Here is a 26,648-nt window from a genome sequence, read left to right on the forward strand (position 1 = left end):
ACAAAAACAACACCCTTGCCCCATCCCTCATCTGAGGCCCTGCCCATGCCCCTCCCCCACTCACTCCATACCCCCTCCCTCTCCCCACCCTCACTTACTTTCACCGGGGGGCGAGGGCTCCAGGGTGGGGCAGAAATGAGGAGTTCAGAGTGCGGGAGGGGGCTCCAGGCTGAGGCAGTGGGTTGGGATGCGAGAGGGGGTGAGGTCTCCGGGGTGGGGTCAGGGATGAGGGGTTTGGGGTGCAGGGGAGGCTCCAGGCTGGGGGTTGGAGCCAAGGGTTCAGCGTATGGGAGGGGGCTCTGGGCTGAGGCAGGGGTGTGGAAAGAGGTATGGGCTCTGGGCTGGGGGTGCAGACTCCTCTAGGCAGTGTGGTAAGGGAGCAGGGGGGGTTGGATAGAGGGCAGGAGAGTTTGGGGTGGTGGTCAGGGGCGAGGCAGTCAAAGGGTGGGGAACAGAGGTCCTGGGGGGGCCGTCAGGAATGAAAGGAGGGGTTGGATGGGGCAGCTGGGGGCAGTCAGGGGCAGGGGATCCAGGGGCAGACAGGGAGCAGGGGGTGGTGGGTGGAAACAGGGGGTTGAATGGGGCAGGAGTCCCGGGGGGCGTCAGGGGAAGGGTCGGATGGGGGCAGAGGCCAGGCCACTCGTGGCTGGTTGGGGAGGCACAGCCTCCGCTAACCAGCCCTCCATACAATTTCAGAAACCTGATAAGGCCCTCAGGCCAAAAAATTTGCTCACCTCTGATGGTCCACACCTCATCCCATCCTTCTAATGAGTACACGGTAATGATGGGACTTCAGGGCAGGATCCACACGTTCCAATTCAGGGCAATGTACAAAGCAAACGGTCAGGTCGGCGGGAGAGGAGCACGTGTGTGTCACACGCCACGTCTATCAGACTTTACCCACCAGGGAAAAGCTGAACCAGGTCAAGACCATGCCTGGCAGCAACACCAGCTGGGTCTCCACCATTTCCATGTTGACAGCCCTGGCAGTGCCCTGATGCTAACGAGACTGCGGCATTTCTCAGGGTTTCTGCTCTGTGATAGACAAGACTCTGCTCTTGGGCACCTGCCATGCAAACCTGAACTGGTGCACCAGACGCTTCAGCAGGCAGCCATAGGGAGCACTTTCCGGATGTGTGCCCACCTCTGGGGCTCTGAGTGCTCAGGGATCCCGGATGGGTGGGGAGAGGGATACGACTGGAACATCTCACACTAAGGGCTTGGCTCCTTGGACTGTTACTTGGGAATAAGAGCGGCCACACAGAGAGTTAATCAGAAATAGTTAATACGCTTGGAATTCACATCCTTATTCCAGATTCATCTGTGTGTGTAGAGAAGCCCTAACTGCTAGCATAAAGCCTTAAAACGAACGGCTTATTTTCAAAGGGCTTTTTCTCGCTTTAACATCCCCTATTAAATCTCTCTCTCTGTTCAAAGCCAAGGGTTAGCTGGCTGCTTTCTTTGGAGAGGATTTTTCTAAATCCACAGCTCTTTGGGGCTTCTCCAAACATTTCTTCCTCCTTTCTGCATCTTCTCATAAGAAATAGATCAAAGTGATCTAGTTATTCAGCACTAAGGCTGGAGTGGGGAAAACTGTCTGCCGTTGGGACCACAGAGGCCCATTCAAATGTGGAGCAAGCCTTGAAAAATGGATTTTCCCTGGGCTTCCCACTGGAGCGCCAACAGTATAAAAGCTAAATGGAGATTTTATTAAGCTTGGCTGCCGCATACAGCTGTGCACCAGTGGGGATGGGCTCTAGTGCATATTTCCAAATGGCACGTGCCCCGAATGCGCTATCATGGGTATTCTCTTACATTCTGTACTGTAGCTTCATCTGTAAAGCACCTTTCCCATTCTGGACAGACGTTTGTAACACTCCCACCAGCAGCACAGTTAGGACATTTTGGATCACTGGCAAAGCTCATTCATAGCTCACTCACTTTGTCCTCTTGCTTTCAAAACGGTTCCCTAGCACAGCTCCCACTGAAGTCACTGGAAAGTCTTCCATAGCTGCGAGGCCACAAGAGATCCTGAGATGGGCGGATGGGGCATCAGGCTGTCTGGTGTGTATTGCAGGAAAGATGTGTGCTCTGAGTCCTAGCCTAGAGTTGTAAGACTTGTGGAAGTTTAAGATGGTTGTGGAGCAATAAACCCTTTTGGTCTGGCCAGGGACTAGCTGAGGGGGGCGCTACTGAGCTGCCTTGGGCAGATGTCCTTAAGCTGAGGTCTCTCAGTTTTGCCCTATTACCCCTGCCCTATTACCCCTTGCTCTGAGCCAAGTCCCTAGGACCCCACTCCGGTACCCTGCTGATGAGCACGGTGCAAATGGGCAGATCGATTTTGATGGCACATCCCTGAACTTGGCATTCAGACCCAGCTTAATAAATAAATAATTGGAGATGTATCAATCTCCTAGAGCTGGAAGGGACCTTGAAAGGTCATTGAGTCCAGCCCCCTGCCTTCACTAGCAGGTCCAAATACTGATTTTTGCCCCAGATCCCTAAGTGGCCCTGTCAAGGACTGAACTCACAACCCTGGGTTTAACAGGCCAGTGCTCAAACCACTGAGCTATCCCTCCCCCCAGCTTGGAATGCCTTTAACGCCTTGCTGGTTGGATGAGCCTCATGCCAGCAGAGCCCATGTGGCTATGCAGAACAAGCCTGCTTGGAGCATCCCCCTCGCCTGCTTCAGCCCTTGTCACTTCCACTCCACCCCAGGAACTACCTCCCAGAGACACCCCAGCTGCTGCAGGCTGGGCACACTTGGCATCGTTGTCCAGCGGAGACCAGCCCACAGAGGGGACACCCAGCTGCATAGCTCTCCCTCTGCCAGCATGGAGAGGCATCAGCCACTTAACGGCACCCCCTCTCCTGACCTTAGACCCCATGGAGGGTGCTTCCCTTGTGAAGGGAACAGCACAGCAAGTCCCTCTGGGCCCGGCCTGAGCAGGGAGACAGATTTTGTGCTGATTTCCAGTCAGGATATAGCCTCCCTTGCACAGACAACGCCTCCTGCTCGCTGGGCAACTGCCATTAGCCCAAATCCAGCCCCAGCACAGCGCCGCTGCCAGGTGTCACCCTCACCACACTCCCAGGCTACAGTGCAGGAAGCCTGAGAGGCACCTCCGGCTCTCCCAGGTAACAGCTGCTCGAAAGGTCACCCCGGCACAGAGCTTATTTAAGAACAGATCTATATGTTCGTCTTTCACTCTGACGAGCAATCATGTAAGCTTACCCCTAGCAGATCCGCTGGCCTTGTTCCCAGCCGCAGAGACGTGGGCAGGCACTGCTGGCCACGTGGAGTCCAGGCCCTAGTGTCAGAGAGACACACCTGGGGGAATAAACTCATGCTTTGCCATTGCAAAAAGGCTCTTCCGTCGAGCTCGCCCTGTGACTGGAACACTTGGAACCGCTGCCATTTCTATGGTCAGAAAAGCACCAGAGCCCTGATTGTTGGAAATAACCGAGGCATTTCCTCTCGCAGTCAGATTGAGCAAGAGTCATTCACAGAAAAAGTCGTAAGTAGCTTGACACACACAGGGAGCCAGATACCTTGCTAGGAGCAGTCAGCTCAGAATGGGCTTACATTAAAAAAAAAAAAGGGTACAACACTTTCTGTACTTGGATTATTTCCCCCCAAGTAAGTGGCTTGTTCTACTAAAGATGAAATAGGAACTAAAATGTTTTCCTGTTTGCATTAGCTTCCCCCTCACTGAAGCATGCTCCCGCTGAGTGCAGAGGGTGAGAGGAGAGCTCACACTGTGGTTAGACTAGGACTGAAGAAATCTGTGCTCACTTCCCAGCTCTTCCCTGGACTTCATGGGGCAGGTCACTTTGCCTCTCTGTGCCTCGGTTCCCCATCTATAAACTGGGGATAATAACCTTTCCTTTCTCCCACCCTTTGTCTGACTTGTTGGCCTGTAAGAGCTGCAGGGCAGGGATTCTCTTACCATGTGCAGCCCCCAGCACCAGCCACTGGGAAAAAACGTCGCCTTTCAGAGAGAAAAATCTCCATCTTATGGTGCTGATCCTCGAATATCCCCCCAACCCCCGACTGCCAAGGGAGAGTTGTGTGCCCCCCAGGCATGACTACCCAACCCTACAATAAATGGCAAGGGAGCTTCTCCACTGTATTCCTTCCCAGGGCTTCAGAACAGGATCTCGGGGAGAGCAGTCTCTGAAATGCCTCCAGTTCCTTGGACAGGCAGGGCCACTTAGGCAGGCAAACTGCAGGGTCTTCATGACTGGATGAGACTCACTGGTTTTCAGAGGAGAAATTTAGGTTTAGTAGGAACTAGGAAACCTTTTGAGCCTATAAAGGATGGGCTCCACCTAAACCAAAACAGAACCAGATCGCTGGCTTGTAAAATTCAAAAGGCTGGAGAGGGATTTTTAAACAAAGGTCTCGGGGAAAGCTGACAGGTGTGGAGAGCACACGGTTCTGACAGAGGCATCCCAGAAAGGAGGATCTAGTAATGGGGAGACTCTATATACTAGTAAAAAAGGGGAGGAAAGAAGTCGATAAAGTACAGGTAGGAACTGAAGAGAAACAGCCAAATGAGAGAGTCCCGTTCAGTTAGAAGGCAGACTACGAAATACTGACACGTTGTAAATGCTTGTATACAAATGCAAGTCTAAATACTAACTTGAACTTGACCGCCTGATAGTCAATGAGGATATGGATATAAGAGGCAGAAGCTTGGTGGAATGATGACAATCAACAGGCATAGTTATACTAGGGTAACAAACCATACAGGAATGACAGCATAGGTTGTGCCGGTGGGGGAGCAGCACTGCGTGTGAAAGAAAGCATAGAGTCACATAGAGTTCAAATCTTAAATGACTCAAACAGTCCCATAATATCTCTATGGGTAGAAATCTCATGCTTGAATAATTAGAGTATAGCAACAGGAATGTACTACCGACCACATGACCAGGATGGTGACGGTGATATGCCCATGGAGATTACAGAGACTACAAAAACAGAAAACCCAGTAATAATGGGGGATTTCAATTATCCCCATGTTGACTGGGAACATGTCACCTCAGGACAGGATGAAGAGAAAGTTTCTAGAAACCATTAATGACAGCTTCTCGGAGCAGCTAGTCCTGGAACCCACGAGGGGAGAGGGAATTATTGATTTAGTCCTAGGAGGTGCACAGGATCTGGTCCAAGAGATGATGATAGCTGGAACACTTGGTAATAATGCCCATAACATAATTAAATGTAACATCCTTGTAGGGGGAAAAATACCACAGAAGCCCATCACGGTAGCATTTAACTTCAAAAAGGGGAACTAACAAAAATGAGGAAGCCAGAGTTAAATGGAAATTAAGAGTAACAGTCTCAAGAGTGAAATGCCTACAAGCTGCATGGAAACTTTTTAAAAACACCATAACAGAGCCTCAAACTAAATGTACACGCCTTCCCCTCCAAAAAAAACTCAGTAAGAGGACCAAAACATGCCATCATGGCTAAACAACAGTAAAAGAGATAGTTAGAGGCAAAAATGCATCCTTTAAAAATTGAAAGTCAAATCCCACCGAAGAAATAGAAAGGAGCCTAAACATTGGCAAGTCAAGTACAGGAGTATAATTAGGCAGACCAAAAAAGACTTTCAAGATCCACTAACAGAAGACTCAAAAACAACAATTTTGTTTAAAGTACATCATCAGCAGGAAGCCTGCTGAAAAATCAGTGGGGCCTCTGGAGCACTCAGAGAAAACAAAGCAAAATGAATTCTTTGCATCAGTCTTCACTGCAGAGGATATGAGGGAGATTCTCACACCTGAGCCATTCTTTTTAGGTGACAAATCCAAGGAACAGGCCCAGATTGAAGGTTTTGGAACAAATTGATAAATAAAACAGTAACAAGGCACCAGGACTAGATGGTATTCACCCAAGATTTCCGAAGGAACTTAAATACAAAATTACAGAACTACTAACTGTGATATGTAATCTATCATTTAAACCAGGTTTTGTTCCAGATGACAGCTAATGTAATGCCAATTTTTCAGTCTCCAGAGGCGATCCTGGAAATTACAGGCTGGTGAACCTGACTTCACTACAAAGAACAAAATTATCAGATGCACAATATGGTGCGGAAGAGTCAACACAGCTTTTGTAAACAGAAATCATGCCTCGCCAATCTACTAGAATTCTTTAAAGTTGTCAAACATGTGGACAAGGGTGATCCAGTGGACATAGTGTACTTGGATTTTCAGAAAACCTTTGACAAGGTCCTTCACCAAAGGTTCTTAAGCAAAGTAAGCAGCCATGGGATAAGAGGGAAGGTCCTTTCATGGATAAGTAACTGCTTAAAGGACAGGAAACCAAGGGTAGGAATAAATAGTTTTCACAGTGGAGAAAGATATATAGTGGGGACTCTCAGGGATCTATACTGGGACCAATCTTGTTCAACATATTTATAAATGAGCTGGAAACAGGCATCAACAGTGAGATGCCAAGGTTTGCAGATGGTACAAAATTACCACAGATCGTTAAATCCAAACCCGACTGTGAAGAGTTCCAAAGGGATCTCACAAAACTGGGAGACTGGGCAACAAAATGGCAGATGAAATTCAGGTGTTGATAAATGTGAAGTAATGGACACTGGAAAAATAATCCCAACTATACATACAAAATGATGGGGTCTAAATGAGCTGTTACCACTCAAGGAAGTTCTGGGGAGTCACTGTGGATAGTTCTGCTAAACATCTGCTAAATGTGCAGCAGCAGTCAAAAAAGTGAACAGAATATTAGGAACCATTTGGAAAGGGATGATAAGACGACAGTAAATATGCCATTATATAAATCCATGGTACACCCACACCTTGAATACTGCCTGCAGTTCTTGTTGCCCCATCCAAAAAACCCTCTCTCTTAAAATTGAAAAAGGTACAGAGAAGGGTATACAGAAATGATTAGGGATATGCAACAACTTCCATATGAGACGAGATTAGAAAGACCAAGACTGTTCAACTTGGAAAAGAGATGGATGGATATGACTAAGGATGGATATGACAGAGGTCTATAAAATGATGACAGGTGGGGAGAAAGTGAATAGGGAAGTGTTATTTACTCCTTCTTATAACACAAGAACCAGGTGTCACCCAATGAAATTAACAGGCAGCAGGTTTAAAACAAACATAAGGAAGTATTTCTTCATACAACACACAATCAACATGTGCAACTCAATGCCAGGGGAGAGTGTGAAGGCCAGAACTGTAAGTGGGTTCAAAAATGAATCAGATAAGTTCATGGAGGATAGGTCCATCTATTAGCCAAAATGGTCAGGGACATAACGCCATGCTCTGGGTTTCCCTATGCTTCTGACTGCCAGAAGCTGGGACTGGATGACAGGGGATGAATCAGTCGGTAATTGCCCTGTTCTGGTCATTCCCTCTGAAGCATCTGCATTTGCCACTGTTAGAAGGCAGGATACTGGGCTAGATGGACCATTGGTCTGACCCAGTATGGCCACTCTTGTATTCTTATGTTCTGTTTGTAACTGTAGAAGAGGCTGCATCCCAAATCCATCCCATCTCAGCAGCTGGGGCAGGACTTGATCCATTTTGGAGTGCGCTGGGCTGATGCCCATGCAGTTCAGACATATCAAGAGAAGCTGGTAGCTATTTACGTTAATACCAAATCCAAGTGCATTAACTCGAGTATTCTGGGACACATAAAACACATTGAGGCCAGACCTCGAGCCAGTGTGAAGAGGCAAAATGCTTTTGATATCCATGGAACTATAGTATTGAAGATCTGGCCCCAGTACAACACAGGAAACCTTAGGTATGTTCAACTGAAGTGACTATAGAAAAAGGCTATTTGTATAAAGCAACAGCAGCCTCCTCTCAGTGTAGGAGTGTCAGAATGCCAACTCTCACCCTTGTGTTGCTGCAGATACGGTCCCTGTTATGGTATTTGAACTGGTACTGAATTTGCTTCTTGTCTGTTATTTGGAGCAGCAGGGTCAAGGCCCATTCTGGTTCTTCTCTTCTCTGCCTTTGATCCCTCTCAGTTGTTTCCAATTCATTTTATAATTGAAACATGTTGTTTGTGGGTTTGGGATTCCAAAATTGCTCTTTTACAAAAGCCAGCAGCAGCTAATTATGAAAATAAAGAGCTGGCTGCATTCAGCTCAGGGTTATTGAGCTTCTGAGTTGATTTGCCCAGATTCACTCATGTAGTATTTAAAATAATGTAGATAAGATTAATAGTCAAAGGATCTGTCCTCGTCAGATGTCTCACTGGAGGACGGGTCCCGATTATCATGGCCCGTCTGGCACCACTGATGTTGACTCTTCCAGCAGCGCAGGCAATAGGGGAAGTGCCATTTAGATATTAGAGAGGTGGAAACCATTTGCACCTTCACACGCTTCATGCTTCTTGAAGAGCGAAGTTCTTTCCTACCTCCTGCTCCAGCTGAGAACTTTCCTATGCAGCTGCTCAGCACAGAGATACAAGCCGTCACCATTCCTAAAACCAAGGAAGAGCCCTCGGGCTCGGTGTCTCCTGCTGGAACCATGTTATGTGTATATGTGGTGGTGGGGATTAGAAATTAACATGTCATGCTCTTCTGTGACGCTGTTGCTACCAGTACAGGCCACAGAGTTCTCAGTACAGTCTGTATGAAACAACATATTCAAAAGAAGAGGGCTGAAAAATCCATCTCTCCAGACCAATTTATGGGAAAACTGTAACAACCTTCAGCGTTCCGTGCCCAAAAGTTGTGTCTGTCAATCTCAGGCTATGCAGGAGGTAACTCCTGTCCTGGCAGAACGGACCCCAGGCTTTTCTAGGAAGCTAACACATCTGGCAACAACCTGGTTTGAGCTAGTGTTAAATTGGCTCATTGAACCAAATCTGACTCAGCACCTCTTGTGCGTCAAAGTTATCATCATCTGAGGTGGTTCCAGGAGCCCGTATGAAGTGAGTGGTAGGCTCAAGCCAGTTGTTGACAGATGTTCAGGTCACAAAAGCCACCACAATTGTTAGCACTGTTGGGCATTTTTTGTTGGCATTCGAGCCTCTGCCAAGGACTAAATGGGTGTGGACACTTACCAACTCACTCATAAACCTTGTCTACATTACATAAATTACCAACAGCAACTATGGGTGTCGGCACTGAGCTAACGTACAAGCCTCCAGCTGTAATTCCTCTAGGTGAGGATGCTGTATCACAGCACATGCTTCACCAGCTTGGTGGATAGCGAGAGCAATTCAGTGTGGTCATTCCTGAACCATACAAGATCATGGGCTACTTCAATGGGAATTTTGGATTGCAGGGTTTAACTGTTGGAAAATGGAGGCTGAATTACCGCTACACTGTGCCATTCATTTGACACCTACCATGCATGTTAAGGGAAAAATTAATACACACATTTTTGTGCTACAAAAGGTGCAGACATTTGAATCACATTCAATTTATTCTTCATGGTTATCTTCAAATGCATAGTATCCATCTCCTCCCCAAATACATCAAAAATAGGGTCAGCAAGAAATTAAGAAAAAATACAAAACATACCACGTCATGTGTCTCAGAAGGTCTAAGGCACCAGAGAAACCAGTAGGCAGTGTCTGCAAAGTTTACTTTTATTTTTCTAAAATACAAATTTCTTTCTTGTGTTAGTAACTTCAATATGATAAGCCTAATGCATCCAGTAAAACGGATGCACTAGCTACATAATTCAAAATACTGAAGGTATTTTCTGGAAAGAAATTTATTCTGTTGTTCTACGCATCAGGTATAACATTGAATCAAATTTCATTCATTGTAATTTTTACATTAGAACCTTTAAAGACTGGGACTAAAACTGGAACTTGAAAAGTCTTTAAAGTGAACTCCTATTAACGTGTAGATATGGGTCCATAAAAAACATAACCAAGAATTTTACACACTTTATTAAAAGATCAAAAAATAAACAATAACAATATAGAAGTAACATACTAAAATGAGTAGCATTATGCACATTACTAAAGCACATACAAGCACTACAGCAATATAATGTGGCAAAAAGAAAAATAAATTCAAAGCGTACACCTTGTTGATAGCAGTTGAGGGAATGAACTATATTATGTTCTGGAACTGAAATATCACAATAGCCTTTATCTGTTGGGATTTGCTGATATTTTAATTTGTTACAATTCCACAGGGCTAACACTATTTTTTTTAATCAAACTATTTCTTTAAATTAAATTGACATCTGTCTAACGATTCCCTTACTTAAGTTTTACCAGAAGTATCTAGGAAAAGAAGAGCGTGCTTCCATATCTACTTTACACAGGACAATAATATTAATGTTCTATTTATTTAAGTTACAAACTGAAAATTTAGGAGAACATTCTCTTCCTGATTTCAGTGACTGCCTAAAATACAATTCTCTATTATTATTTTTTAACGGGTGATCTAGTGTCAAGTGACGTAACAATGGATGGGTTTTTTAATGATTTAAAATAATAATAATAATAAATCTAATTTGAAAAAAATCCCACAAGCCTATCTAAGAATGGTCACGTCATCCCCTCATCTGCTAGGATACAAAAGCCATGGCAACAAAATCATTTGGCTTCCACCACTATCAAATAGCATTTGTGTACAGTAATAAAGAACTGGAACCTTGTAATTCTGTGTCAGGTAATTCTCTCTGTTGTGTGTTTGGATAAAAACTCAGTTTTATTTAGTAGTTGTGTTATTTTTGCATGTTTAAATATCTCATTCGAGAGGCATGTGCAGTTTTTATTTTGATGATAGAGAATATGACTGTAAAGGTCACTAGCAAAGATTTTAGCTGTGGTGTTGCGATTAAAGGTTCTTTTCTTACCCTAGTGAAAAAAAGTTTTACTGGCTGTGATTCATTTCACACAGTGAAAAGTATTTTTGTTTAATTATCCTACAAAGGAGAATGCGTTTAATTATAAAAATGACTTACAACAAAGGAGAGCTCTCACTGGCCTGCAGGCATGCATTGTTACACAATAACGCACTGGTTCCAACTAATTACAGTAGCCAAACCTAGATTTTTAAGGGGCTCATGAAAGAGCCAACAGCTCCAAAACATTTTTCCTCATTTATTTCACTTTGAAAGATGACAGGATGAATTTGGCCTTTAGTTACACTCATGTTACCCTACCGAGGTCAATGGGATTGCCTGGGTCTAAGGCCCTGATTCACCAGGATACCAGAACAATGCACCTACTTCAAAAATTAGGCACGCTTAAGTACCTTGCCCAACTGGGGCCTAACTGATGGCAGAAGCTGGCCCTGTGAACATCCAGCAGCCTTGAGGACTCTGCAGCAGTCCTACATTCCTTAGTTAGATATAAAACCCAGTTCTTCGAACTCCCAGTAAGGAATGAAGGATCAGATGCTAAAATTGATGACTGGTTTGGGGGTGGGGAGAGGAGGAAATATCAGAAATACCAGCCACTTCTACTATACAATGCTGATCTGGGACATTTAACCCAATGTGAAGGTCTAACCCAGCCTTTTCACAGACCTTCCAGAATTTTCTGTTCCATGATGCTATTGGTTTGAGTTGACTTTTGGTGATTGTACAAGTTGACTTTTGGTGATTGTGCAGATCTAATTAAAAATCAGGAAAAGAATCCCAGACTTTCCCCTGCCTTTGGGTCCCAGCCATCTACTATGGGGAAATGATATTTTAAACCATGAATCCTTTCCCCCCCCAATCATTAGTATTTTAACATTTTATTTTAGCAAATGATGCCGTTGCAATAAGGCACGAGGGGCAAGCCACCAGGTGTACAAATACACTTCTAGGTGCAGAGCAGTGTCCAGCTCTGATGGGAGTTCCTAATGGGCGAGTCATTGTATGCTACGCTGAGAGCACCATTTCACAATCCTTGCCCAGTCTATGCTCCCCAGGAAGTCAATGGGAGGTCTGGAGCACAGGAGAGGCAGGAGTGGGCCCTATTAGAAATATCTGCTAGCCAATCAGATTTCGGTTCCTTACCAGTGAAAGTAAAAACACCTTCCAACCCAGCCTTCTGCCCATCCGCAGCCTTTTATGCTCGGCAGCGCTGCATGAGCACTGGGGTTTTACACGCTGAGCTCCCGACTAGCTGTGATGCTGTTCTGCAAGCAGTAGCTAAAGCAGATCGCAAGAGGCGAGGGGGCTCACCAGCTCAAGGGGCTGTCGACACTGGTTTCGATGGTCACATCACTGTCCCATTTGCTGGTGACAGGATTCAGCCAGAGGATGAGCAGGGGGAGAAGACGATCTCATTTCCCCCAGCAGGCCTGGAGCGAGACAAGTGAAATGATGGGTGCACCTGCCATGCACAGGGCCTAGCACGTCCCTGGGATTCCCCTCCCCTGCTTCTAGACAGCCCTTCATTTACACTCTACCAGTATGGAGAAAGCGCACTAATGCCAGAGCAGAGTGTATGGCAGGCTTGGGTGGATTCCTCCCCAGAACGGCTGGATGCAGCTGACAAATTTGAGGCCATTTGAAGAGACTACAAGAGAGATCTGAGTGTTATTTATCCACCTTTCCTTGCAAAAGGGCAAGTGAGACGATGCAGGTAGGGCGTGTCCCATTCTCTCCCTATCCCTGGAGGGAGGTGAAGCCTGTCTGGGGATGGGGAATCTGCTCACTCAAGGAGGAGAAGGCGCTGAGGAAGGAGCAGAGGGGAAGCTGAGTTCTCTGCTCTGTTCTCTCCTCTACTTTAACCCATGCAACTGCGGTGATCTGTATTCGCATTCCAACCTCCCAGCCCACCAGGCCATAATGGAACATCCACCACCAAGAAATCCAGTCAGCGTGACAGAACACTGCCATGGATCAACGGCTCTCGCTCTAACAAAACGCCAAGGCAGTTTAACAGCAGCAGACAAGTATCCCAAGACAATTGTAAACAACTCAAGTTCCACCACTTGCTTAGAATCATAGAATCCCAGGGTTGGAAGAGATCTCAGGAGATCATCTAATCCAACCCCCTGCTCAAAGCAGGACCAATCCTCAACTTTATTGCTCCCTTAAAACTTGGTAAGCTCTTGAAATGTCTCTCCCAGCTTCCACATTCCGTGCGGATAAAATCCCTGATGAATGGCTATAGTTCAATTTCCCATTGACATTTGCAACACTTGTTGGAATGATACAAATCTATCATAGATAGAAACAGTATTGGCTAGAAAGAAGATTAGGGGCTAGCAGAAACGCATGTGACATTCAGGTCCTAACATGATTCCCAGTGAGCACAACTTCTTATAAAAACCATGATCTAGAATGTGTTTTAAAATGTAGGCTGCTATAAAAGCAATTAAAATCTTTGCTAATGATCTTACTAATTAATTAAGTACTGTTTCCCATTTTCGGTGCTGCAGGTTGAAGCTGACCTGTTATCAGTCTGCTGTATAGTAAGCTATGGCAAACTACAAAGCTTTTACAACAGCAAAGCAACATCATGCTTTCAGATAAGTTTTATAGCAAAAAACTCCTCCTTTTCAAAGCCTTAGTAATACCTATCTCTTTTACAAACTTTTCTTGTATTATTACAGACTTTTTATATTCAAAATAAGTTCCAAGGATTTCTTTCGTGGACTATGTACATAAGTGCAAAAAAGGTGTGTCTCACACATTCGTACACTAACTGAATCAGTTTAACTGCAGCATATTTGTATCTTCAACACTGTTACGGGGTCATTCCACAATATTTTTCTTATGTACAGGTTTTGCTAATATAAATTAGTATTAAAATATTCATATGTTTAATTATTTAGCCCTGATTTTAACATAATCGTGAGAGTATTCAATTTCAGGAAAAATAATAATTGCAGTCAGACTATAGTACTTAAACTGGTTAATTTATGAATTCACACAATGATGATCAACATGAAATAAAGACCAGTTAATGTATTGTAAATGCTGGGTGTTACATTTTAAACCCTAAAATACTGTGGAATAACCCTAGCCACACAACAATTTCTACAAGCTATAAAACCTGACTCTAAATCCATGTGTTGTAAACTTCTTGACTGAAAATGTGACCTAAAGACACAAATTCAGCTTTCACATGGGACTTTGGGATTTTAAAAATATTCAATCATCTCTTTATCTGACAGTATCGAACTGTACCTTTAACAAGCTCATACTGTTACACATCACTTTTAATTTACATGTGAAAATTTCACAAATAATGTATACAAAGGTAGCCATGTTGTAGTTTTGTTGCCATAGCAACAACAACTTAATATAATTAGTTAACAATGAATCTATCATTGTAGGAGTTACATACAAAGTTAATTTTGTTCTTAAACTGTAAACTATACAAACTAGTTATGGACTATATTCTATACCTTATCATGCCTCAGTATTGGTTTAGAATATAACTAAATGGGTTGAATACATGTATTAAAAATCTTAAACTTTCTCTAATTCTCCTTCAAAATTAAATTCATTCGTTACTAAAGATATCAAAAAGCAATAATGAAAACCTTATAAACTAACAGTAAAGAAATGAAAATATGTGACATGAATTAATGTGTTGATGCCTAGTAACAATGTGTTGTAGCTATATTTACATTTTGATTAGGCTATCAACTAATTTTTTTTTAAAGTTATTACAGTCATTAACATACAGTATATATTCTAAGGCCTTCAACAGGCACATGGTAAAATCAGGTCAATATCACACTAAATCCATTCAACAGGAATGGGAAATTAGATTTTCCTCATAAATTTCACCTTTTTCAATTTTCATGTATGTGAAATGTACAAGGGATAAAAAATGAGGACTCCAGTTTCTCAATCATTCTGTGTACTAGCATGTTCTAGAGCCTATACTACTGCATTAGGAAGGAATATGTAAACTTGTGAACACATTTGATCAGATACCTGCATCTCATTATCTGGCCAAATGTATCTACAACAGTCACATATTCATGTATGTCGTTGTGTTTACGGTTTGTGCAGCTAGAGTATAACAAAGTCATTTTCACTGGACTCTAACCTGTGTTTTGTAGCTGACTGTATGTTGAGAGAACACCTCGCAGGAACGGAGACTGTTCCAGAAGCCACCCAGGGAGGGCAAAGGTTTTGTTTTGCAGAGTGCAGCCAGCCTGCACCGTCCATTTGAGACCACTCTGAGTGCAGTATGAGACGACACTCATGGCAGAGAGAAAAGTGCTTCAGAGTGCTCAGGAATGGAATGAAGTGGATGTGGCCAGAGAGGTAACGATTTCTCTAACATGGTGATGCAAAAATACAAAGACAAAAATCATCCACTAGAAATTTCAAAATAAAAAACATGGCTGATTGCAAAATCAGATTCCAATCACTAAAAACACTGAAGTTAAAAATAATTTTAATAGTTTTATGAATCTACTTTATTTTAAATCCCTCTTATTGTCTGCTTATGTTACAGTTAAGTAGCAGTATTTTTTTTTATTGAAACTACTAACAACCTTTTTATGAAAATGATCATTCTCAGCTTTCATTTTCCCTCTGCATGACCCGTTTTATCCAAGTTTCAGCATTTCTTGCATATTGTTTGCATAAGGCTGAGAGAAATGGACAAAGAGAAATAACTTTGGATAAATAAAAAATATAGGTTCATGGAAAGTGGGAAGCTTATAAAAATGTCACTAAAATTATATTGATTTAAACAAACGTACATACATCTCTTGTCAAATAAAGGATGAAATCCATGCTTTTATGACATTTGTTTAGAGTCACGAACTAGCGCGGTGACTTTGTAATAGAATGCATCTATTTAGGAAATTTATAGTCTGGCGACTGGTTTTCTTTTTTGAACAAAGAAAATTAGAGCAAATCATTGCACAACTAGTTTAAATAGTGCTACCTCAAAACGGCACTTTTGCCGAGATTGTTTTGAATTTGGTGAAGTTTTAGTGCTTCAAGCTTTTCTTTCCTTACACTCACTTAAAAGTGAACTCTAAATCTGCCAGCAATATAAAAACTGTTGTGGCACCTAATCTATCTACCCTGAACATCCCTCACTGGACCTTTTTACTAAAAAATAATCCTTAATTTTTTTTTTCAGTGCTTTAAATGTGACATGAAAACAGCTGTATTCTAGGTTTACATTCTATGCACATCTATGCCAGATGTTTAAGTAGTTAAATAAAATAGGAGGTTACATCAAAGTGTCAAGATATACAAAAATCCATTTAGCACTGAAAACGTTCCAACCTCCTTTAACTCATAAAGCCATACAAGCTTGAACGCATCCTTTCTGGCTTACGACGATCAGGTCTATTCTTTGTTGAGGCACTGGCACAGGTTGTGCAAAACCCATTTTGATACACAAATAATTGCAAACAGGAAGTACTCAAATCCACTTTTTCCACTAACAATGTTATGATTTTGGGAAACAGAAACTCGGTGGTTAAAAGAACAGGTATACCATAGCCAATATATACTAGAGTTGCTAGTTTCAGGCAACACTGTATGTTTTGAATGCTGACAGCTGGGGAATGCGTAAGGACAAAAGTAAAGGTTAATATGTGAGGCTGGCTAATAGATTACCATAGTCTGTTCCTTAGGGCCTAATCCAAAGCCCACTGAAGTCAACAGGAAGATTCCCTTTGGTTCAGGCACTATGTGAACTGACTATGGACTCTCCATGGATTTTTATTTCTGAAGGAATCAAAGCTAGATCATAAAGTGACACTCCAGTTGTGTCTAGCAGGCACCCGTAACTTGGACCTGTTATTGGTAATGTTAGCAAACATCTAAGTGATCAGGTGAAAAGGCCAGGTGACGGGACAAGGACATTTACTACACAACGTGTGGAATCAAAAAGGAGATAAAAATGTGTGTGTCAGAAATCAGACTACAAGGCGACCACTCAGCCAGTGGGAATTCAGGGCAGCACTTGTACCTGCGATTGTAAGGGCCTGATCCTCAGAGATACCGAGGGCTTTCAACTCCACTGACCTCACAAGGCACTGAGTGCTCAGTGCCCTTCCAGAAGGCGCTCCACACATCAGAGGCCCAGGCCCTTAAACCACCACAGAACACGCGACCAAGACTGCCCACCTTTTCCTGGCACAAAATGGAGGGCATCGCGCCTTCCCTCGGGAAGGGCAGGGGAGGGCGGGGCCGGCGAAGGCTCTGGCCTCTTAATGTTAGAAGTTAAAAAGTGAACCTATTAATCTTATCTCGAACGTGAGGTTGTTACAGCCGTAATATCACTGCCCCTGTGCTTGCCTCAGCAATTATCAGACTCCATTGTGTTTATAAGCAGCTCGACCTTTGGACATACAGGGTTAGCCTCTCGGGAATTGGGTTCGTGCCTTTTACAGCAGAGGGGTAGGGATATTCTGGTGCTGCTTCAGCTGCAGGTCTCCTGCCAATACAGGAAAAACTAGCCATTGACAGATGGAAAAGCCAGGCAAGTTGTTTGGAGCACCTTCCCCTGCCCCCTCACCACTGCAGGACAGTTTATAGGGGACAGTGCCAAACTACGTCACTTGGGAGGCTATTCCACGTGCTAACTGATCTCACTTGCCGGTGTTTCTTCCTGATATTTTGTCCAAAGTCTCCTAATGCCCCTTGCAAGTCCTTGAACAATTACTTGCTGTTGACACCCTTCAGTTATTCGGAGACTTATAGGCCAAATAAATCTCTGGCATAACTCCACTGATGTCAGTGGACTTATGCTGGGGACGAACATGGCAGTAGTATCCCTACTTTAGCCAAGACAAGATTTGTTTTCTGGACAATGTATTCAGCAGCTTGACAGAATGGCACTGTGTGAGTGCAGGGCCTGGGGGCTGGTCATCCTTCAGTTTACTCGTCGCTAATGAGCAAACAAAAGATGCCAAAAGGCATCCACTGATCCAAGGGTTAAATCTCTGACTCTGGCCTAGGCCTGATAAACTCAAGAGTCCTTGTCTTTGTTGCTTGTTCTTTGTTTATTTGTTTTAAAGAGCCAAAGCTCTTGGGAAATGTCTCTGACTTGAAAGTGAAGTAAATGACTGGGGTAGGCTGATGAATGGCAGGGAATGCCCCCACCAAATTTCCCAATTAATTCTGCTGCATACTTACTGGAGATAACTGGGTGGCACCATCTTCCCTAGGGAGGGGAGGGCGGTTATTTTCATAATTTTTAATCAAAATTACCCATTCCAGGTCTACATTTCTGGGTTTCAAGGGGACTACAGCTATGTTTCCTTGGGAGGGAGGTGGAGGGCATGGGAGAAAATTCCTTTACCCCTCTGAATCTGTCTCATCACTTACTCATCTGTTTTGTGGGAAGGTTTTTTTAAATGGCACAATTTAAATAGCAAGAAAAACTGTGTGCCATTTGGAGCTAAGAACGGCACTGCAATGGACAGCAAAACTGGAGTAATTCCTTGTTTTCTGATGCTTTCTGAATAAATCTCCCCTTTCAACTGATATCTAACTTTTTACTGAGTATGTTTTTTGTTTATTACGTAGCAAAGTTTCTCACTTCAGGAAGTCATACTCAACTCACTTTGTAAAACCCATGAACTGGGCTCACATGCCAGCTGTCCCTTCATAACATTTGTAAGACAAAATCTGAGACTCTACTTGAAGGCAAATTCTAGATCTTAAAAGGAGCCATTTAAAACAAGCAATGTAAGCCGATGAAAACAACCAAACTATAGAAAAGGACAGAACATTCTTGTGTCGTGTTTTTCAAGCACATAATTCCTGTTTCCCACTGTAACATTTTTAGTAAAAAAAAAACAAAAACCAAAATAAACCCCCAAAACAAAAATACCCCCAAACCCAGAAAACTACAGTATATGAAAACTTAAGACATAACAATAATGAAAAAAATGGTATTGAGTATACTTGATAATGATGTACACTTTAAAACAAATCCATAGACTATGATGTAAACAAAACAGTAAGATAACACTTTAAAAACAAGACAAACATTTATCCATCGATAGTATACAGTAAACCAACAGTCCACTGTGCAGATGCACTTATGATGGTAGTCATAAAATGATTAAGTGTGTTAAAGTAATGTGTTATAAAAGTCTATTATAATTGTCTACTTGTATATCTCATATAACAGAGCGCTGTTTGTTAATTGTTTCTATAGTGCTTTTTTTTATTTTTTTTTTATTTTTTTTTGACATTCCCATTGATCAGTTTTTGGTTAACATGTAGGCTGCAACAGGCTTACTGTAGAGGTGGTCGAGGAAGAAATGAGGGAGGAGGGAATATATACAGAAAGGCCATGTGCAGCTTCCCACCGAGAAGTCCTGGAACTCCGTAATTTTACTCTTCAGAATTTCAACAAAGTCTGCTGGAGTGGGGGAAAAAATAAACAGTGAGAAATAGGAAATCAAAAATCATGCTCATCTTGTTTTCACATTTTCTCACCCTTACTGCAGCACACAAGGACTTTCTGTCTGTATGCCGGAGAGATGCAATGTTTTACTCACTTAATTTTCTGATTTAGGGTGAAATTGCTAACACCACACTTGGTAGCCTCCTTAATGTGTACTTAGAGCTTTCCATCCTAAGAGCACATCGCAAAGGCTGACCCTAATCTACAGAATACCCCCATGAAATGGGAAGGCGAGGGAGTATTAGTCTGATTTCAGAGACAAAGAGGTGGGAGCAGGGAGCATAACAGCCTGGCTTGCAGAAGTGCTGAGCACCTGTACTTCCCATCGGCTTTAATGGGAATGGGAGAGGCTTAGCACCTCTGGAAATCAGGCTACAAGTGACATTGAAGGAGTCAGGGTCAGAGACAAGAGCAGAACCCAGGAGCCCTGCACTCAGACCATACCTGATCTCCCTATGTGCTTCTGGAATTCCCATCCTTAAAGTCAGGGGCACACCAGCTAAGGTTACAGCTGGGTTAGCCAGCTTTGACAATGTCTTTGCCTCTGGCTGGGGAAGCCTCTGAGGGTACGTCAGGTGTCTGGAGAACTGAGCTACCTTCAAATCCACTGCTGTGTTGTTTACCCTCCTTCCATGGCGATGTCACCCCATGCAGGGCCCAGCTCTGGAGAATCACTTTGCAGCTTGGAAAATGCTGATTTAGACCCCGACCCAGCAAAGCAATCAAGCATGTACCTTACTTCAAGCGCTTACATTTATACATGTGCTTAAGGGCTTTGCTGGCTCGGGGCCAGTCTGCCTGCTCCCGGGGTGACATCCCAGAAACAGAAAGGAGAGTTCATGGGGCAGTGCTTTATTCTGGGGACACGACCCTTGTTCACCGACCTCCAGGGGCAGGCTGCAAAGCCCATTTGCCTTCCCCAGCTGCGGGGGGACTGCAAGGACGAGCACATAAATGCTTTGCTGAATAGGGATGGAACAAGCATGTGCACAAGTGATTTCCAGGAGCGAGGCCTGTATCTGGCGTGCAAGTGCGCTTAAGTGTCTCACTCTTTGCCCACAAAGGCTTTCGACATGAGAAACTTCATAGAGTTTCAGACGCTGCTTTTGAAATCAGGAACCTAAACATTTCAAGTAGGAGACTTCCCATGTCCTGGGAATGTCACAGACTCGGTCACTGTTTGAACAGCAAGTACCTGGGCCCCCTATCGTGAAAAAACATGAATCAATCAGTTTTCCCTCACCTCTTAGGAAATGCTTCTCAATTACTGATGGCATAAGTCTAAGAACTCCAAAAAAATGAATCCAAAGGGAAAAAAAGTACACTGAAATAAAGGCTCAAAAGGATTGCAAAGAGATCAAGAATGAGGTCAGGTTTTCTCTTTCAAGCCAATAAACTGCTATTGTGCGGAACACACTACTTCGCATGTGTTAGAGAAATGATTTAACACGTAAGGTGTCAAGTCAGTCTGGTGTTTCTGAAAAGCGATGCACAACATAAAGCAGAAAATTGTCACTAACAAGGCTATCTCGGCATTCAGGCAGATGCTGGCAGGGATTGCAGACATGATTAATACTCTCGCCACATACAGTATAGTTTACTTAACTTGCTAGAAATCAGGGGCAGAACCAGCCTGATCAGTTCATGTCAATTATTTCAGATTTAATTACACAAATGCCTTCCAAATCCATTTTCAGAGCTTAAATGCAAGTCGTTCCCTTTCATTTTTGTCCTGGGGAAAAGCCGGCCCACATATTTATGCAAATAAAATGGCTTCCATCATCACATTCAGTGAACACCCCTTTCTTTCCTTTAGTCTCTCAGTGGTAAAAACACAGTGAAATCCCTATTTAAATAATAGCCTACCCATGCAAATGACAAGACATTGAAAATAACACTGATCCCACTGTGAATTTATATCAGACAAATCCAAACACCACCACAAAGGCAACATTCTCTACTATTCTCACTCAGAGAGCAGCAGCAGACTATGAACGCACCAGGCTTTGCAAGGTTGTGGAAGACGGATATTGTTTGCAGCCTTTGAGCCGATTATCATAGCGAATAAGAACCTCTGAAGGAAAAACACTCGGTGCCAGGTTCTCAGCTGATATTACTCCATACAACAATGAAACTGCTGAAGCTATGCCAATTGACACCAGCTATCTCAGGGGTGGGCAAACTGCGGCCCATGAGCCGCATCCGGCCCATCAGGGCTTTGGATCTGGCCCGTGGGATTGGCCCCCGTGGTGCCATGGGCCCCGCACTGCTCTCAGAAGCGGCAGGCTCCACGTCCCTGGGCAGGGGGGAGGCAGAGGGTTCCGTGCGTTGCCCTTGCCTCCAGGCACCACCCTCAACAGCTCCCATTGGCCGGGAACAGGGAACCACGGCCAATGGGAGCTTCAGAGGAGGTATCTGGAGGTGCGGCAGGAGCAGCGCACATGGAGCCCTCTGCCCCTCCCTCCCCCAGGGGCCGCAGCGCTTCTCAGAGTGGCGTGGGGCCGGGGACAGGGCAGGCATGCAGGGAGCCTGCCCTGACGCGTGCCACCGCCAGCCCGGAGCTGCTTTAGGTAAGTGGCGGCAGGCCGGAGCCTGAACCTCTCTTGCACCCTGCCCCCCAACTCCCTGCCCTAAGCCCCCTGCTTGCACCTTGTACTCCTCCTACACCCCAACCCCCCCCCCCCGAGCCCCCTCATACATCCCACACCCCTCCTGCACCCCAACCCCCTCCCTGAGCCCCCTCGTAACCCCGCACCCCTGTGCACTCCAACCCCTGCCCTGAGTCTCTTCCTGCACACCGCACCCCCTCCTGCACACCAGCCCCCAGCCCTGCATACAATTTCCCTACCCAGATGTCACTCTCGGCCCAAAGAGTTTGCCCACCCCTGACCTATCTGGTCCTAATTACTCAAGTTGAGTAAATCTGCTACTAAGTGCAAAACACAGCTTACACTTTTTAGCTGACTCTCGCTATCAGAATATTATTTATCCTCAGCAGCACATGCTCCATAAGAATGAGTTACACTGTGGAATTTGCCAAGTAGTTTGGAACTGTCCAGTACATGAAATGGTCACATTAGGAGGGGTTTGGTACATTTTAAAGCAGACATTGCAGACTGTACAAAAATGCTGTTTATCACAAGCCCTGGACTGGTGTGGAATTGCGTTGACTGCAAGTTCTGCATGCAGTGAACTGAAGGAGTAGGGTTAAGTGGCACTTTTAGAGGATTCAACACCCTTATATAAAAAACCCAACTGTAAATATTAACAGTTAAAAGAAACTTACTGTTCTATCGGTAACTTCTACATCTGTGAAACAAACATGCTGCTACTCAGTTCATCTACTGATAACTGGGATATCTACAGTAAAAAAGATGTCACATTAATACATTTTCTTGAGATCATTCTATCCATTCATTCTTCAGTGCTTGTTTAAGACTAATCAATACATATAACCACTATTCAAGCAGTATCTTATAGAACATGAATTGATCCCAGCATTTATCTATTTTACCAGGCATAAATGACTCCATAGTTATGTCATTATTAATGCCCAGTGGAGTACATGCTGATTGAACTTGGAAGTCCAACTCCATAGACTGCAAGACAGCAAAATGCCCTGTAAACTGCAGTTTGGAAGGTTTAGGTATCACTTATAAAGAGCACACAAAGCCATGTACGAACGCTGCGTAGGAATTAGTGTTTTCTTCTTGTGGCTGTATAATTATCATTAGAACTAAAAGTAGCAAAAACCAGAGAAACAAAATAGTTATAGCTAGTGTAGATCGGCAAGCACTTGCAACAGGCCAATTCTGAGCTCAGTCCTTATTCAGGCAAAACTCCCATTAAGTCCACAAGGCTTTGTATCTGAGTGAAGCCTGCTGAAGACCTACAGGATTTGCCCTCTGTAATTATCACGGTATCATAGCAGTAGCAGTGCCTGTAGAATAAGGGGATACCTGTTTTTTCTTTGAGGTGGCTCTGAACTGGAGCATGGTGATGAACTAAATAAAACTGCAAACATTATAATTGAAAGAAACCTACTGTTCCAAACTCTACCCTGGCCTAATCAGGAGATGTTGTGGTTTACTGAATGTAAAGAAGCATTCCTAAGATTTTGCGTATACAGTTCAGGATTGGTGCAGAAGCAGCCATCTCGGTTTAATACCTTCAGAGCAACGTTTTGCAGATAATGAAGGCTAGGCAAACATGCATGAAATCCTTTAGATAAATGGCACTGGCAAACCACTACATACTATCCGTACAACACAAATACTGTAGGGGGTGGGTGACTTGCTTCTGCTTTAATACACTTGAACCTTCACCCAGGTTGTTATTTTAGAACCCAAACTTGTTTTTTTTCACTTCCACTCCCGAGCCAGCACAGGGCGGCCAGAATACCACAGGAGAGCCTGGTCAGTGTGGTATTTCTGGTAAGGACAGGAAGCAGGAGTGCTGTCAATCTTATGAGAAAGCCTCTTTTCTTTGTGAGTTTTACAGCCCAGTTTTGCACAACTCCCGAGGTCTGTAGAATGTGGAGATGCTTCAGAGAAGGTTCCAGGCTTATGGATACTTCTCCAACCGACATTTGAACTCTGGCCCTTCCAAGGCTCGTCCATTCCTGGGCTATCACCACAGTTACTTCAGAGCCACCCCGTCCAATGAGCCAGTGCCCCCTCACCAATCCCAAAAGTATACATGCTGCCTTTTGAAGGGCCCGATCCTGTGCAGGGCAGAGCGCCTTGTGACGGTTCTGAATTCCCTCAGCCCCTCAAGGACACAAAGGGACTTAGAGGCGCTCAGTACCTCACAGACGGTGCTCAGCACCTCCTAGGATCGGGCCCTCAGTCATCTACTTCTGAATATGTGAAAGAAAGCTATTTAAAGGGCCAAACCTGATTGGCTGTAGCTGTTGCAGCGAAGGGGACGCTGGTGGCAGGTGTTGTTGCTGCAGACACAGTGGTGGGCGTAGCACCGTGCATCATGGGCACTTTCAGTAGGGAACCATGGAAGCGACATACGGGAGGGTGGAGCATTTATGTAACCATGGCAACATGTGGTGGATTTGGGGGCGTGGCAGGTATCACAGCAACAAGCCATGTGACATCGTCATGAAGGATACACCGGGGCGCAGCATGCAATCACAGTGCAAAGCAAGACAGCGTTGGAAAAAAAATAAAAAAAGAGAAAAGGGGAAAAGCCAATTACAATTATAATTAAGGAAAAAACTAAAACATTCTCTACACTTAGTACATTTATAAGCAAAACAATGATGTAATAGACTCCAAGGACCAAATTTCCAAAGGAGGATGGGATGGGGTGTGCTAGCAAAACACTCATGTCACTGCGTGCATGTGGGTGGTTAGGCACGCAGCGAATACAAGTTCCTTTTGTGGGTGCATTTTGGCGAGTGCACCCATCCCAGCCGGCTTTGAAAGTTTGCCCCCGATTATGAATTAAAAGTACATGGTGCACTTCATAGCAAATTTTCCAACAAGACCTTGTCGTCATGGCACATATTACAGCTACGATCCCACTGGGTAACATGGCTAGCAGCTGCAACATCCTTTTAAAAATATTCCCTCCCCTCTCTACAACAGGGCCCTCCCCGAGTACAGAACAGAGCTGATGGCACTGTGAATGAGGGACTGGCCACCTGTCGCTGTACGTACATGTTCACCATGTTTTCTTTCTATATAGGTCTAAAGGACTGGCAAAATTCCCTCTTGGGGTGAGGAGGGAAAAAATAATTCCAAATATTTACAATACACCTCAACAGAAATAGCCCTCGAAATGAGAAATTGATAGTAATTCTATAGTCAACCATGACACACAGTAGAGATCTGTGATCTTTCTGTCAGACTCAGAAAGCTTTGCTTTTACATCACACAGCAGTTCAAGGAAGCACTGCCAACACATGCAGATCGCATTCCAATGGACAGCACTTTAGAGAGGAAGGGAGACGGCTGCTTCCTGAGGAACTGGTGGGGACTTTACGAGCTACGACTGCTCTTGCAAACGTGCGATGAGCATGAAGATCTGCTCAACCCTGGCTTCTCATGCCAGAGCCCCATTAGCATCAGCGAGAATTAGACAAGCACCTGATGGAGGAGAGACCCGTTCCAACTGGCCCTACATTGGCTTAGGGATATTCAGGTGAGTTTAGTATACATTTAAATCAGCAAAGGGGATTTCCGTTAAGAGCTTGCCAGCAGGCACTGATAATGCTGTGCACCAGTCGGTCCTGATCCCAGCCTCTCTGCTGTGGATTGCTAGCTGCCAGCAGCTCTGCTTACACAGATACAGACTATGGTTGTGTATGTGATTTTCTGTTAGACCCTAACAGTGTCACAGGCTCCCTGCACAGCCCTGGGGGAGATGCTGGAAGGGCTTTAGATCAGTCTTCTGCCCTAGCTGCAGTTATATAAACAGTCTTGGGGTCTAATGGTGCGGGTTAGGGACTGGGGTGGGTGCTCCACCCAGTGACTGGGGGGATGGGGAATGAGGATGGCCTTTCACCTGGCAATGGGGGGACGGGGATCAGGGAGGGTCTGCACCCAGTGACTGGGGGGGCGGGGTGGGTGGGACACAGGGAGGGTCCTGCACACGGTCACTGGTGGTGGATGGGGCAGGGCCCGTACCCGGCATTGGGGTGGGGTAAAGGACCCCGCACCCAGCGACTGGAAGTGTGCATTAGGACATGGAGAGGGCACACTCCGAAGCTGGGCCTTTGATCAAGCCCTGTAGACTGCTGACTGGAAGAGCTGTGAACCAAGGAACACACACTCTTTTAGGGTAACGTCCCATATGTTTTCTTCCCCAGCTGTCTGACAGGGACCCCGTTAGCAGGCTCCCAACTTCATTCCCCAGAGCAAGGGTGAGTTACAGGGCCTGATACTGCTCTCAGGACAGCCTGAGTGGGCGGTAAGTGCATTGAAGTCAGTCATTTCTGAGAGAGAGGAGAATCGGGCCCAGCGCCCAGGAGATGGGCATTCCACCAGGCCTTTGTGCTTGGAAGCCGTCCAGCCGGGTGTGAGTCTGCGTTCTCCCTGCACCGCTCTCGCTTCAGCCTGGAACAGTACATGAAGCAACAGAGCCCATCACATCCATGGGATCTGGTTGCCCAACTCTTCTGGAAGTTAGTCAATGCTAGAACCAGCACCTGGCTCCACAGTCTGGCAACCTGCAGGTGTAGAGAGCTCTGAAAGTCATGGCCATCACAGAGTGTTATGGCCAACTGGGTAGGAAAGCAATAGCTCTTAACCCATTTCTGCTAATAGGCTTTCAGATCACTCCCGCCCCTGCCCGACCTGTTTTAGTATGG

General features: G+C 44.7%; 1 protein-coding gene across 4 annotated transcripts in view; it reads right to left on the bottom strand.

Annotated features, from left to right (window-relative positions):
- Nucleotides 1-18,621: 18,621 nt before the first annotated feature.
- Nucleotides 18,622-26,648, bottom strand: part of MBNL3 (muscleblind like splicing regulator 3) — a 115,126-nt gene continuing 107,099 nt past the window's right edge. For 3 of the 4 annotated variants that reach the window (XM_050965283.1, XM_050965286.1, XM_050965284.1), the window contains 3 exons: nt 24,220-24,314; nt 22,611-22,684; nt 18,622-19,279 (listed from right to left, as the gene is read on the bottom strand). In XM_050965283.1, coding sequence (XP_050821240.1) covers nt 22,628-22,684; nt 24,220-24,314 — 152 coding nt within the window. In that variant the 3' untranslated portion in view covers nt 18,622-19,279; nt 22,611-22,627. The remainder of the gene's footprint in view (nt 19,280-22,610; nt 22,685-24,219; nt 24,315-26,648) is intronic. The other variant, XM_050965285.1, reaches the window with a different exon arrangement.

This window comes from Gopherus flavomarginatus, chromosome 8 (assembly GCF_025201925.1).
Source record: "Gopherus flavomarginatus isolate rGopFla2 chromosome 8, rGopFla2.mat.asm, whole genome shotgun sequence".
Classification (NCBI taxonomy): Eukaryota; Metazoa; Chordata; order Testudines; family Testudinidae; genus Gopherus; species Gopherus flavomarginatus.